The sequence below is a fragment of the Alosa alosa genome, chromosome 4 (assembly GCF_017589495.1).
Source record: "Alosa alosa isolate M-15738 ecotype Scorff River chromosome 4, AALO_Geno_1.1, whole genome shotgun sequence".
In the NCBI taxonomy this organism is placed as follows: domain Eukaryota; kingdom Metazoa; phylum Chordata; class Actinopteri; order Clupeiformes; family Clupeidae; genus Alosa; species Alosa alosa.
The window spans coordinates 17690677-17703337 of NC_063192.1; the positions used below are offsets into that span (position 1 = coordinate 17690677).

Below are 12661 nucleotides of genomic sequence, written 5' to 3' on the forward strand. Positions count from 1 at the left end.
ATGAATGTCGATCTGATGCGGTATGAGGTTGCATACGCCAGATATGCTTGTGCCGTGTAGACCTAAAGTTAACATGACCGATGTTACCTATTGTTAACGTTAGCTAAGTTGATGTCTCTGGTTAATGCTAGGTCGTGCAGCCAAATAGGCCTCCGCCATTTATGAAGCTGTGGTAAATTAATAATCTGGAATAAAGTAGTCACTCGGCTCTGTTTTTGTAATCAACAGACCAAGAAGAGGAGGAACAACGGCCGCGCCAAGAAGGGACGTGGGCACGTCCAGCCCATCCGCTGCACCAACTGTGCCCGCTGTGTGCCTAAAGACAAGGCCATCAAGAAGTTCGTTATAAGAAACATTGTGGAGGCAGCAGCTGTGCGAGATATTACAGAGGCTAGCGTATTTGACTGTGAGTTTCAACCACATGGTCTGCACAATAGTTTTATTGAACAAATGTAGTTGTATTTACTAATTGGGAAGACTAGACATTCATGATCAGTAGCTTCCATGACCTGTGACTGAGTATTCTGGGCTGTTAAATGAGAGTCTAAACAAGCAGTGATGATCAATTGTAGATATGAAGTCAATACATTGATATTGTAACTTACACCAGGCATGCACTTGTCCCCCATCTCTGTGTAGCATATGTCCTGCCCAAGCTGTACGTGAAGCTCCACTACTGTGTGAGCTGTGCCATCCACAGTAAGGTGGTGAGGAACCGCTCCCGTGAGGCCAGGAAGGACCGCACTCCTCCACCACGCTTCAGGCCCAGTGTAAGTTGGTTTGTCTGCGCAAACAAGCACCTATGCATTAGTTACCATTTTTGTCTTAGAATAACTGCATCATGCTTATTTTAATTAAATGCTGAGTTGGGGAGAATAGTGTCAGTCATCGTATTGTGACTTAACATAAATGCAGGAACTTTTGTTGTCACTTTTAGACATGGTGGGTACTCTTTAAGCATATTTATTCAATGAGCAGGCTTGACTGCTTTCATGGAAGCCATGGAAAATGGTGATGACGGAATATACAGTGCATTGAAAAGTGACTTTAAAAGAGTAAATGCCAGCTCTAACATTGTGTCGCTTCAACAAAATTGACCTAAATTCTCTTCATGTCATTTTACTATGAGTTGTTTGAGTTTCCATTTGTTAAATGTCATGAGCAGAATTTGGACTTGCTTAAAAAGTGCACAGGCTTATGTGCTTTTTGTTTGTCCTTTGCAGGGTGCTGCCCCAAGAGCTCCTCCTAAACCTATGTGATCTTCAACACTCGGGAGTTTTATGGAAAAACTGAAATAAATGTGCCCCACTTTGGAAAAAAATACCTGTGCATCTTTTTTTTTTTTATTTTTTATATATATATATATATATATATACTGGTGAAGTTTAATTAAATATACCCTATTTCAATGTAGTATTTTACAACTGTAAAGAGAAAAGAGATCTGGGTTGTGTACTCATGCCTTGGTGGTCTGTGGGGCATTTAAATGTAAATTGCCATATTTTCCGTAGGTCTAGATTTACACGAATGTATTGTGGTAACCTGCTGCTGACATGTTTACTGTGACCTTGTGCAGCACTTAAAAGTTGTCAGGCACTATGTCTGAATTCAGGCGTGGGCCAGGCCATATAAGATTTAAAAATGGATAATTATACATAAAAGCACAAAATAACACAACACCAATGACTGCCTTTGACAATCTGATGTAGTATTTTCCAATGTATAACTGGCTCTCCTGTGGCAAAAGATGGCTGCATAGCGTCCGGACACTGGTAAGCTGACATACAGCATCTTCTAGCTCAAGGTCATTGCAACTGGGGCACGTGGTCATTTGAGTTTGTGTAAATGGCATTTAGTTTTGGTGAATATTGTGGAAACAATGAATTGTAAGCCTACATCTATGGCTATTGAAAATCCCAATTTTTAAATGTGTTGATCTAAACTTTTACTAAGTGTTTAATTCGGACTGCAAATCATTTCGTGACCCCTCCTTTATTTTTGGCGACCCTCAGTTCAAGAACCACTGCTCTAAGCTGTGTTTATATTAAAGTGCTTGAGCAGGTCTGGAAAAGTGTAATTGTAAAATATTTTTTTGCAGATCTTTAAAAGAGTAAAAATATGAGTTAAAGGTCTTAATGTCAACAAAAATACACAGTAGTGTCAAATTTACAAAAACATTCATAAAGAAAATGCATTTAGATGACGACCATGTGCTGTTTCTGAGGGGTACAAGCACCCTATATTGATTTTGGTAAATAAGCTTTTATTACTTGGGTAAACAAGTTTCAGTAAGTCATAGTATGATCAAAACTAGTTTACTGTGGAAAATGTGTTGCTACTTTTGAAGATGCCTCGAAGACATCTACAACATCGCCTGTCTTCTGTTGTGGGCAATTGAAAGTATAGACCATATTGTGGAGATTTGTTTTTAAAGTAAATGGTTCTCAAATATGAATATCTGAAACATGAGATCAGCAAGCAGACAAGGATTCAAAACGCACAGAAATTTTTGTTTAGTATTTGTTTTTTCAATGTGAACAGAATGGTTTACAACAAATAGTACTTTATTGGACATGAAAAATTACTTCAACTGAATGTTGGGTTACACTCATTTTTAAAACAGAATCAAAGAAACAATACCTCTTGAAACCAACACACATTTTAAAGACCATGAGGCAGTTTTATATTTGAACAAATTTGAGGTAAAGAGTTTTTTTTCTTTGTCATATATATAGTATTTTTTCTCTCACAAAATATTTAAAAACATTTAACCCCCGAAGAACGCCCGTGTATCTAAGTGCAGGGACTTGCAACATTCAACCTCCAACTATCCTCTATTCTCAGTTGCTGCGAGTAAAGGTTGCTTCACAGTTCATACAAAATTCATAGAAGTTTATCACACATGTATCAGGATTGGAAGAGACTCCAACTGGGGAGAAAAATCAGCCAGGCTGGCAGGTTGGGGTAAAAGAAATGGGAAATGTGACTAAAAATTCCACAAATTCAACAAGTTCCAGACCCACCCTCCCTCCCACCCGCTGACAGAAAAGCACACATGCTACCTTCTCAACCATACATATGGTAGAATTATTTACATAATTTCTTTCTCAACTTTTAAGTGCATTCATAATCATAGATCTGATTACTCTCATTAAATAACTTCAAGTACTTCTCTAAGAGTTTGCAACTAGAAGAGACAGGATCCTCTCCAAAGAAGGACGCAAAGCCATCGACCTACCTTAAGTGAAATACTGGATTTTGGTCTCATGAAGGGTCCACTCCATTTTCATTATCATTAGTAGGCTATAAAACTGCACAGACCCTTACATACATTTGGAGGTTTTCTGGTGCTTAAAAACTAGCAAAAGGTGCAACTCACTGGACCAGTGGATCACACATAGGGTTTGGGATATAGCTAACCACCTCCACAAAGGCAATGGGACACACATGGGCTATAACCAAGAACCCTCAAACCACGGTCAACTGTACAAAAGCGGATAACAAACCAACTTTAAAAATAAAATCTTTGATATAGACTAAATGCATTCCTTGGAGCTGAAGCGTCATATCATTTCATGTCTCTGTTTGTGCAATAGGATATCTTGGTAAAACAAGCCACAACACACTGACTTTGGGTAGGACGGTACAAGAAATGCTCTGCAACTATATTTCACTTTATGTGTGACTTCTTGTCTTCCAATTAAGCAGCAGCTAAATGCAGTCTGGGTTAAAAAGTACCTTAATGCATTAGGTTATCTGTGGTGTAATGAAATAAGACAAGCGCACAGACGTTAAGTTCAATCTTAATGGCAGAAGTCACACAATCAGGCAAGCACCGTATTTCTTTTCTACAAGGGGAGAAACTTCAGTTGGGTCTGCCTTGACCTCATACCCCTTCAATAGGAAAATAGCATTTATAGAATTTTAAAAACAACACACTTTAATCTGGTCTTCATAACCTACATGTATCAAATTGTTACTTGGTTTCTAAATAGCATTTTTAATATCAGAAATCAGTGCAATAGAGCAATTTCAGGAAAAAAAGAGAATATGTTCCAAAGCTCAGTCAAGTCATTATGATCTCAAACTCCAAAGCCTAAAAAAAAGAAGAAAAGAGTACCTCGACATCCTTGAGCCAAACAAACCAACGAAACAAAAGAACAAAAAAATTAAAGAAACACTCACATTTGAGCAGAGAGTTAGAAAGTGCAAACCTCCATAGAGGTAATGGCCCCTCCCCCTCTTCCCTCAGAACCCACATCACCCAGACACGGCAGTGTGTTTGATCTGCACCAGTGGATTAAGGCTCCTCATGTCCTCATGCCCTCTCTCTCTCTGTCTATTACACACACACACACACACACACACACACACACACACACACACACACACACACACACACACACACACACACACACACACACACACACACACACACACACCTTTTCATCCTTTTCCCTCTTCATCTTTCAACGTGGGGCTGAACCCAGAGCCACTCTTCACAGCCCAGATTAAGGGAGAATATCACAAAAATTGGAAAGATAAGTTACTACAGGAGGAAAAGAAAGAGACGAGAAGCAAGCTAAGAAGCGTACGGCCGTGAGCATGGGAACGAAGCCCCTGGTACTTGTACGTTGGACTGGCTGGCCCACAAGCAGTGGCTGGTAATGTCAGGGGCTTTCCGCTCTGCTGAAGGACAAAACAATTCTCTCCGACAGCCACGTGAAAGAAACACCCTTTGAAGCGCCACAACACCGACAACATTACAAAGTTAACAATCATGAAATCGAGGCACAAGGAATAAGCAGGCCCTATCTAACTAACAGTCCATCAGGAGAAAAAAAAAAGGTTCCCTCTGCCACCATGCTCCATCACTAAGGCAAAAATAGTTCCTTTCATGCAACACAACACTGACACAAAATACACAAAAATATTAAAAGACCACTGGAACGACCCCACTGGGCAAGTTCCTCGGACAGCGGTGATGTGTTGATAGTCGACCACTTTTAATCTCCAGCATTTCGCCTAAGAAGAAATTATCATCACATTTCCAACACTGTGCATGTATACATCTGGGAATTATAACAAGGTGTATGTGAAGCAAATGTTTAAGGCATAACACATCTGTACTCCCACTTCTATGGCTACTGGATTTCTTTCACCGCTTTCCTTCCGAAGACACTCTGATTTCCAAACACTCATCCTACACTCCTTAATTAGACACAACCTCCATAATCTCCTTTCCTCTATTCATCTCATTTCATTTCACACAATCTGTGATTTAAAAACAAAACGTGCAGTCTGACTCAAAACTGATATGCTTTGAGCATTTTCCACTAAGAGTGGAAATTCCCTCCCTTTCATTCTTGTCTAAAACACACACACACACACACACACACACACACACACACACACACACTACCAGCGCATCACAGACTCCTTTAGCAGCGAAACAAGCACCACATTTTCCTACCGCCCCTAAGCCCTCACCGATTAAAAGGTAAACTCCGTTGTAGGAAGGCACTTCTAAAGCAAAACAGCAGCGTCTTGCCTCATGAGTTGTTTTGGGAGTGCAGTCAGAGGGTGTGATTGCCCCCCCATCCCTCTTCCCTCCCCACCCGTTCTGGACCATCGCTCTGATCCTTCACGAACACTCTGACTTGCAGCAGCAGCAGCAGCCACAGCAGCAGCCAGCAGATGCCTTGCTGTGCAAGACATAGTGACCTGACCTCACCCGATCGGTTAGCCTTCAACAGTAAAACCTGATGTCCACTAACAATTAAAAGACAGCAAGGGCTAAATGTTCCCCTCATCCCACCCCACCCTCACCCCTGAGCTGGTGCAGACCAAACCATCCCGCCATGTCGTGTCAAAGCAGCAGGCAACTTCCCCACAAGCCCCTTCCCACCCCCATCCCTGGTCCCAGGCCCACACCACCCCGCCCAGCCAAGAAAACATCATCTCCTCTGCTCAGCCCACCTGGTGCTCCCCACGAACAATGTGCGAGGAGAACTCATAGCGGTCCTGGCTGCGGTGGCCGCAGATGTTGCACTCGAAGGGCTGGCGGAAGCCATGGCAGCCCATGTGGATGGTGAACATGACGTGATCCAGGAAGAGGATGCGGCAGTGCTCGCAGCGGAAGGAGCGCACCTGCCGGCCCTCCCCGTCCACCACCTGCAGGGCCTCCCGACAGGGCAGCGAGGAGGAGGAGGGGGGCGAGCGCGGGCTGCCCTCCTTGACCCCCGCTGGGGTCGCGGCCAGCGAGGAGGCCGCCTGGGGCACGGCCAGGCCCAGCTCCCTCTCTCGGACTCGGTCACGCTCGCGTTCGCGCTCCCTATCCCGATCCGACTCGAGGTCAATGTCTTTGGCGTGGCTGGGGCTGCAGTGGCGGTCTCGGAAGCCTCGGAGTGGGGTGTTGTGGTGGCTGCCCCCCTGGCCACCGGTGCCGCCACCGGCACCTCCCCCACCGCACTGCTCCTCTGCCATGCTCTCCGTGTCTGTGGAGTCGTGGCAGCCGTTGCTGGGGGACTCTGCGGCGGCCGCCATGGTGGTGTGGCTCCGGCTGGTGGGAGCGTCCTCGTGGCCCTCGCCGGCCTCCCTCCCTGGCAGACCCGCCAGGCCCATGCCACCGCCGCCGGCCCCGGAGGCCGACACACAGTTCATCCTCGGGCCCAGGGAGGGCGCCATGTGGGAGGAGTACACCGAGCCGATGATGGGGGGGAACTCGGACAGGCACGGCGCGTGGGACGGCGGCAGGCGCAGTGGACGCCTGGGCTCGGCCTCCTCTCCGGTCTCGCCCACGCCCACCCGCTGCCCACGCAGGTAGCGGCCCCCCAGGCGGCCCAGGGGGCCGTGGTCGGACCCCAGCATGTCCCCCCTGTCCTTCTCAGGGCTGGAAGTGAGTTCGTAAGGTGCATCAGACAGGTTCAGTCGCATGTGCTTCTCTCCTGAGCCAACGGACAAACACCACAAAACAAACAGGGGTAAAAACTATGGATGTCTGAGAGACAACAATATTTTGCAAAAGTACATGAAATATCTCAGCTATTAAATCTAATTATCAGTACAGCCAAAACGAAAATAATATAAAACATAACAATAAGAATAAAAAAACTGATTAAGAAGTAGTAGTGACAGTATCTAAGGCCGAGTTTGAAAGCGATAAATCCTGACGAGAACATTTTTTTCCACCGGGCAGGTTATGCCTGAACAATAAATTACATTTTCTGCCAAGGTGTGGACAAGGAACATTGGAATGGAACATTTGACAAGGAACATTTGAATGTGCCTATCACAAATTACCACTGTCTAAGTAGGATTTATTGATCTGGCAAAGAGAACTTTTACGCATAGATATTTCCATATTGACAAGGAAGAGAAAACCTGTATAATGAAAGTATATAAATATCTAATATCCTATCTAGCACTCATTGTATTGCTGCAAAATGGGAGAAGACCGAAGTGTAAGGAAGTCAAACTTAAATCAGTTATAGTCACAGTATCTTCTAACATCTCCTCTCTTCGAACTGTTGGATCTCAGTATGTCCACTATCCTCTATTCATTTGGAAAATATTAGGTACAGGGGAGTGGATGAAAATATGTGAGTGCACCGCTTGGGCCAGAGTGTATTAGGGCTCATTCTGAAACAGGCTACAACACACATAGATAGACTAAATTAAAATAATTATTTCAAAGCATGGCCTACCCGTAGATTAGTTCAAGTAGCAATATTTCAACGCACGATCAACTTGCGTATTACTATAGAATAAGATGGACAGTTTGGACTAATAACATCAAACTGTCAAAACATAGACATAAGACCTATCTTCCTATGTCCACCTGATCAAAGGTCGATCTGAAATATTTCAAATCCATAGAATATAGAACTGACCTTCTGTCCGATGCATTTCTAAATGTTTAACATTTCAGGATAGATGTAAGCACTACATCTTTATTTTTGCAAATGTCTTCCATTTCAAATTCAGATGATAAAACGGAATATGTATCACATAGGCCTACCATATGTTTGGCACAAAATTGTAAATTCCTAGACTGCATTGATTAATATAACTGTCAGGTCAAATGTATGTTACATGCCATTTAAAACAAGTCCAACAAGCTACAATCATGTTTTAATTCATTTAATTGTTGTTGAACAGCAGAAGAAATGAAAAATTGTATTCCTTGTAAAAACTATCCAGACCCACAGCAGTACTGGCATTTTAGAGGCTACTGTAATCTTGTCTGACGCATTCATCTTAAAGGTAATGCTCAACGATGTTGTTGGTCGGCTTTAACCAAACGTTTCACTAATTAACTTCAGCATGGCTCTGCCCACTTAGTGCCTTTGATCACACCTCACTGTTTGCTTAGATTATGTTCTCAAACTCAGGCTCTTAAGGTTCAGGGAGCCTCCGACCGCCTCCTTACCTAAGAACTTCTGGGGCGTCGACCTCTTTCTCTTGGTAATGCTGTTGGCCAGACGGTCAATGAAGGTCATCTTGTCAGTGGAGGGCTGGAGCAAGGGGTCAGTAACCATATCCATGTTCCGGTTCTCCTCTCCTGCACAGTGACACACACAGCATCAATGAGCACACAAGTGTGTGTATGTCTGTGTATGTGTATGTGTATGTGTGTGTGTGTGTACTGTAAGTGGTGGGTGAATATGTACAGTATGTATTGTTATATTCTTGCCCATAGAACCAACTCCTGGACAGGGATGGGGGGGCTGAAGTGTTTCGTTACCCTGGGTCTGGGTGCTGTGTGCAGGCTGGTGGTCCAGGCTCTGTAGGTAGCTGTGGCAGCGCTCCCGATGTTCTTCCAGTGTGCTCTGCTGCTTGTAGCTGCGGCCACAGAAACTGCACTTGTAGGGCTTTCCTACAGTGGGGGACGATACTGCAGTAGAGAAACAGAGAGATACAGAGAGATAAAGAGAGAGAGAGGGAGAGAGAGACAGATGACTGAAAATGTGCAAGCTGTCAGTAATAAGGACATGGTACCTTACAGCGATGCAGTGCAGTACAGCTGCTTTCCAAAGCTGTGCTCTTATTCTTTTTTTTAAAACACCCACATCGGTCCTCATGCACAGCATGACAACAAGACAGGCACATCAGATTCATCAACTCAAAAACAAAGGTACACACGGAATGCTTTTATCTTTCGGAAAGACTCAAATAGTTTCCGAAAAGTTCCATAGGTGTTTGCTCAGAATAATTCCCCGAAAACCAGTGTGAGATGCTCGCCTGTGACCCAATATGCCCCGAGATGCTTGCGTCATTTCGCCGAAATCCACCATTCCCGCTTGCTGTGACTTCCCCGAATTGGTTCGTCACTTTCCAGAACGAAGCTCAACCAAACCCACCCCTGTCTTCTCAGGTTCACACAAGGCCCAGGTAAAAATTAATGTGAAGAGAAAACACTAACAGGATTTCCTGTTTTCATAATCTTGTAAATGTCATGTCTAGTGTGGTAGAGGTTTGCTGTGTAGAGGTTTTTTTGTTTTTTTTTCATTATTTCCTCTGCACCAAACACTAAGATCAGCATCATGTAGGCTCCAGCCATCGTAAAGCCCGTCTCTCCTCATTAAACCTGACTGCAGTGACACTGCCCGCCCTGCATCAATACAAATCAATACTAACACAGTCAAGGAATATCACTTGTGCTGCAAAAAAATGTCCCACTGGTCTCCTCGCTCGTTTAACTTAGAAACAGTCATTTTCTGCCACGTGTCTCCATAAAGCAACCTCTTGGACTCCCATGAGGCAACCTCTCGGACTCACCAGAGTGGGTGCGGAGGTGGCCAGTCAGGGCGTCTCGGCGACGACAGGCATAGTTACAGAAGGGGCATTTGAAGGGCTTCTCCCCTGAGTGCAGCTTGATGTGGCGCAACAGGTTGCCCTTTTGTGTGAAGGAGGCCCCACATTGGTTACACTGGAAAGGCCGCTCACCTGCCGAGAAACAGTTCCTCAGCTAGGAGAACCATGTATGCTAAAGCAATGGATATAAACAGTGTTTCCCTTGAGATAATGCTTATAGCAGGCTATAACTTTGTAAAAAAAAACACTTTACATAAAACAATCAATAATTGTTATAACAATTCAGTTAACATAATTTTTCATCAAATTTCATCAATTTACATCACAACCTCAGCAGCATATGTATCTACATTAACTTTTAGTTATGTATTAAAAATAGTTCAATCTCTCTCACACACACACACACACACACACTCTTCTTACCCGTGTGGCTGCGTTTGTGCACCATGAGGACGTTGGGCCCGATGCAGATCATGCCGCACACATCACACTTCAGCTTGCCGTTGGGCAGCCGGATGGGTCCTGGCGAGACCGACTCCGGGCTGGTCATCTCCCCATAGCCGCTCCCCACCTGGGCCCTCACGCCGACCCCTGTCTCGCCGGCCCCCTCCTCCGCCGTGTCACCCTTCTCCTCCTTCCATCCCTCTTCCCTCTCTCCCCCTCTCTTCTCTGATGGAGGGGCTCCGCCAGCCTCTTCATCACTGTAGAGCTCCACCTTGATAGAGTTAGCTGGGAAGGAAATGGGATTATTACTGATTACAATAACGAGACACTTCAGGGCAGCACAGACAACACCGGAAAAGCTGTGCTGTGCTGTCTGCCTGGTAGCGATTGGAAACAATTAACTGATTCTGAATACAAGTTATGTTTACCTATCAATGATCACCATTATTACAACATTAGTGCGAGATCAGTGTAAAGGGGACTTACCACTGAGCGAGCGACTGGGTGAGGAGTGCTGGCTGTTGGGGGTGCTTACGGTGGGTCCCCTCAGCCCTGCGAAAAACTCACGCTCTGTTGACGAGTCTCCACTGCCTGCAGACCAACACACACACACACACAGACACACACAGACAGAAAGGGCTAGTTAACACTCCATTTCTCATTGCACAGCCTACATATCGGATTTTATTTTTTCAATCATTGCCACTACTCCTACTACTCTCCATATGCCTTACCTGACATATAAGATCGTCCATTACAGTCATCAGCATTCATTATCACTGCACCAGCTAACTGTTAACACAAAAGATAGGGATGTTTTTTGAGAAGTAAATGAAAATCATAAGAATCCCTTTCATAATCAAATAATTCCCAAACATGACATTTATGGAACTGTACTCACATAGTAAAATCTAAGCATAAGTCTATATATAAGACAGATGCGCAATCCCCTCCCACTTCTCTACAACTTTTCCATAAGGTCAGAGGACGCCAAGCAAGTCACAATAACCAAATCTCTCCAAAAATGTCAGCTGCTGACTTCTAGTAAAAATGAACAAAATGCACAGCGTTTGTACATGAACAGTTATTCAGAAAGATTCAAATGTAATTAAATGTTAAGAATTCTAGCCCCTGTGGAAGCAGTGGTTTGAAATATAACAGTGAAAAGGAAGCATTTCCAAAACTGGGACTATTGTTTAACAAAGAAAGAGAAGAAAAAAAAACATACCATGGTCTGCAGCAAAGAGATGTGGAAAACAACTATGTACCACCAATATATAATAATATAATTAATTAAAATAAGATTATGATAAATGGTGACAGGTTGGTTAACTGTCAGATTTTGGGGGATCTGATAACGACACAGTTTGATTGTTCTCTTTGTTCCGGTGTGGAAATACTGATTGAAGGTAAATACGTGGGTGGGCAGTCTGGAGAAAATGACAATGCCATGCTCGTGGAAGCAACAGGCTCGCGCCATCTATCTACATGGCTGTCAGAGGTTATCATTTTAATTGGACACACTAATCTGGACAAAACCGGTCTAAAACAATACACGGCCCGTAATGGTAGACAATCCATCGTCTGACTGGCGCTAAATATCGACTACTCGACGATGGTAGTTCAGGTTGTTCAAATAACTTTATACGATTAAGCTGGTAGGATTGTCATAACACGCAGATGCATCTGTCTGGGCTACGAGGGCGAGCTAGCTATGATAGCTAACTTGCTAACAAAACGTGACAGGTTGATGTAAAGCACCGACGTAGTCACAAATTGAATCCAACATAAGCAACAGTGTTATCTTACATTCAAAATGAACGAACTGTCGATGAGTGATTGTCCTCCTAGTCATTGCACAGACATGTCAAACTAAAGAAGAATAATGTTTCTTATGAGCCCTTGGCGTTGCTATGGTACCCAGCACTCGACAGATGCCGTCTAGCTCGCTAAAGTCGTCCAAAGAGATTACTGTGATTTACATCTGTGACATTTTGATTTTACAAAAATGATTGCTTACGGCTGCTTTATTTAGTTTCTTACCTGGCGGTTGACTACGGTTAACGTATTTATTTCGCTGGTTCTCTGTTTGTTTTCCCTAGCGAAGGCAGCATCTCCGGGATCTTCTACCTGAAATCCAAAACAACTTCCGGGCCCATGCCGGGATACAGGCCCGAATAACCCTACAACGGATTCCTTGATCCATGGCGATTGCCGAAAACATCGATTTCTTGTCAACGTTGTTGCCAAAGTGCAGCGCAGAGATGTTTACAAAAAAACAAACGAAAAAAAAAAAAAAAAAAGACTGACTTAGCAAATAAAAACTATCTAACGTTAGTGTCAGTATGTGCCATACTTCGTCCTATCTATGAGTAGGCATGATTTTAATAGAAGAGCAATG

General features: G+C 43.9%; 2 protein-coding genes and 1 long non-coding RNA gene across 6 annotated transcripts; 2 read left to right on the forward strand and 1 right to left on the reverse strand.

The window, feature by feature from the left end:
- On the forward strand, window positions 1-1321 carry rps26 (ribosomal protein S26). Its single transcript, XM_048240607.1, has 4 exons — window positions 1-20; window positions 168-406; window positions 640-770; window positions 1224-1321. Exons 1-4 carry the CDS (start codon window positions 1-3, stop codon window positions 1257-1259), a joined length of 426 nt encoding a protein of 141 aa, XP_048096564.1. The 3' UTR covers window positions 1260-1321.
- A 4302-nt stretch (window positions 1322-5623) lies between these two features.
- On the reverse strand, window positions 5624-12526 carry ikzf4 (IKAROS family zinc finger 4). Of its 4 annotated transcripts, none has more exons than XM_048242419.1 (9): window positions 12304-12381; window positions 11162-11301; window positions 10995-11052; window positions 10747-10851; window positions 10240-10545; window positions 9781-9948; window positions 8747-8896; window positions 8432-8563; window positions 5624-6944 (listed from the first exon to the last, which is right to left on the reverse strand). In XM_048242419.1, exons 2-9 carry the CDS (start codon window positions 11177-11179, stop codon window positions 5971-5973), a joined length of 1911 nt encoding a protein of 636 aa, XP_048098376.1. In that variant the 5' UTR covers window positions 11180-11301; window positions 12304-12381; the 3' UTR covers window positions 5624-5970. The 4 variants fall into 4 exon arrangements, with proteins under 4 accessions (XP_048098376.1, XP_048098375.1, XP_048098378.1 ...); XM_048242418.1 differs by having other exon boundaries at window positions 5624-6947; XM_048242421.1 differs by lacking the exon at window positions 11162-11301 and having other exon boundaries at window positions 5624-6947; window positions 12304-12526.
- Window positions 11622-12398, forward strand: LOC125294055. Its single transcript, XR_007193475.1, has 2 exons — window positions 11622-11887; window positions 12363-12398. It is a non-coding gene; the product is annotated as an uncharacterized LOC125294055 (long non-coding RNA).
- Window positions 12527-12661: the final 135 nt, after the last annotated feature.

Excerpts from the sequence above, each read along its gene's own strand:
- rps26 (XM_048240607.1), top strand. The coding sequence starts at position 1 with ATGAATGTCGATCTGATGCG. Across the intron at positions 21-167 it reads ATGAATGTCGATCTGATGCG|CTGTGGTAAATTAATAATCT; the intron begins GTATGAGGTTGC and ends CCATTTATGAAG. Across the intron at positions 771-1,223 it reads CACCACGCTTCAGGCCCAGT|GGTGCTGCCCCAAGAGCTCC; the intron begins GTAAGTTGGTTT and ends TGTCCTTTGCAG.
- ikzf4 (XM_048242418.1), bottom strand. Across the intron at positions 10,852-10,994 it reads TGGACGATCTTATATGTCAG|GCAGTGGAGACTCGTCAACA; the intron begins GTAAGGCATATG and ends GTTGGTCTGCAG. Across the intron at positions 8,897-9,780 it reads CCACCTCCGCACCCACTCTG|TATCGTCCCCCACTGTAGGA; the intron begins GTGAGTCCGAGA and ends TCTCTACTGCAG.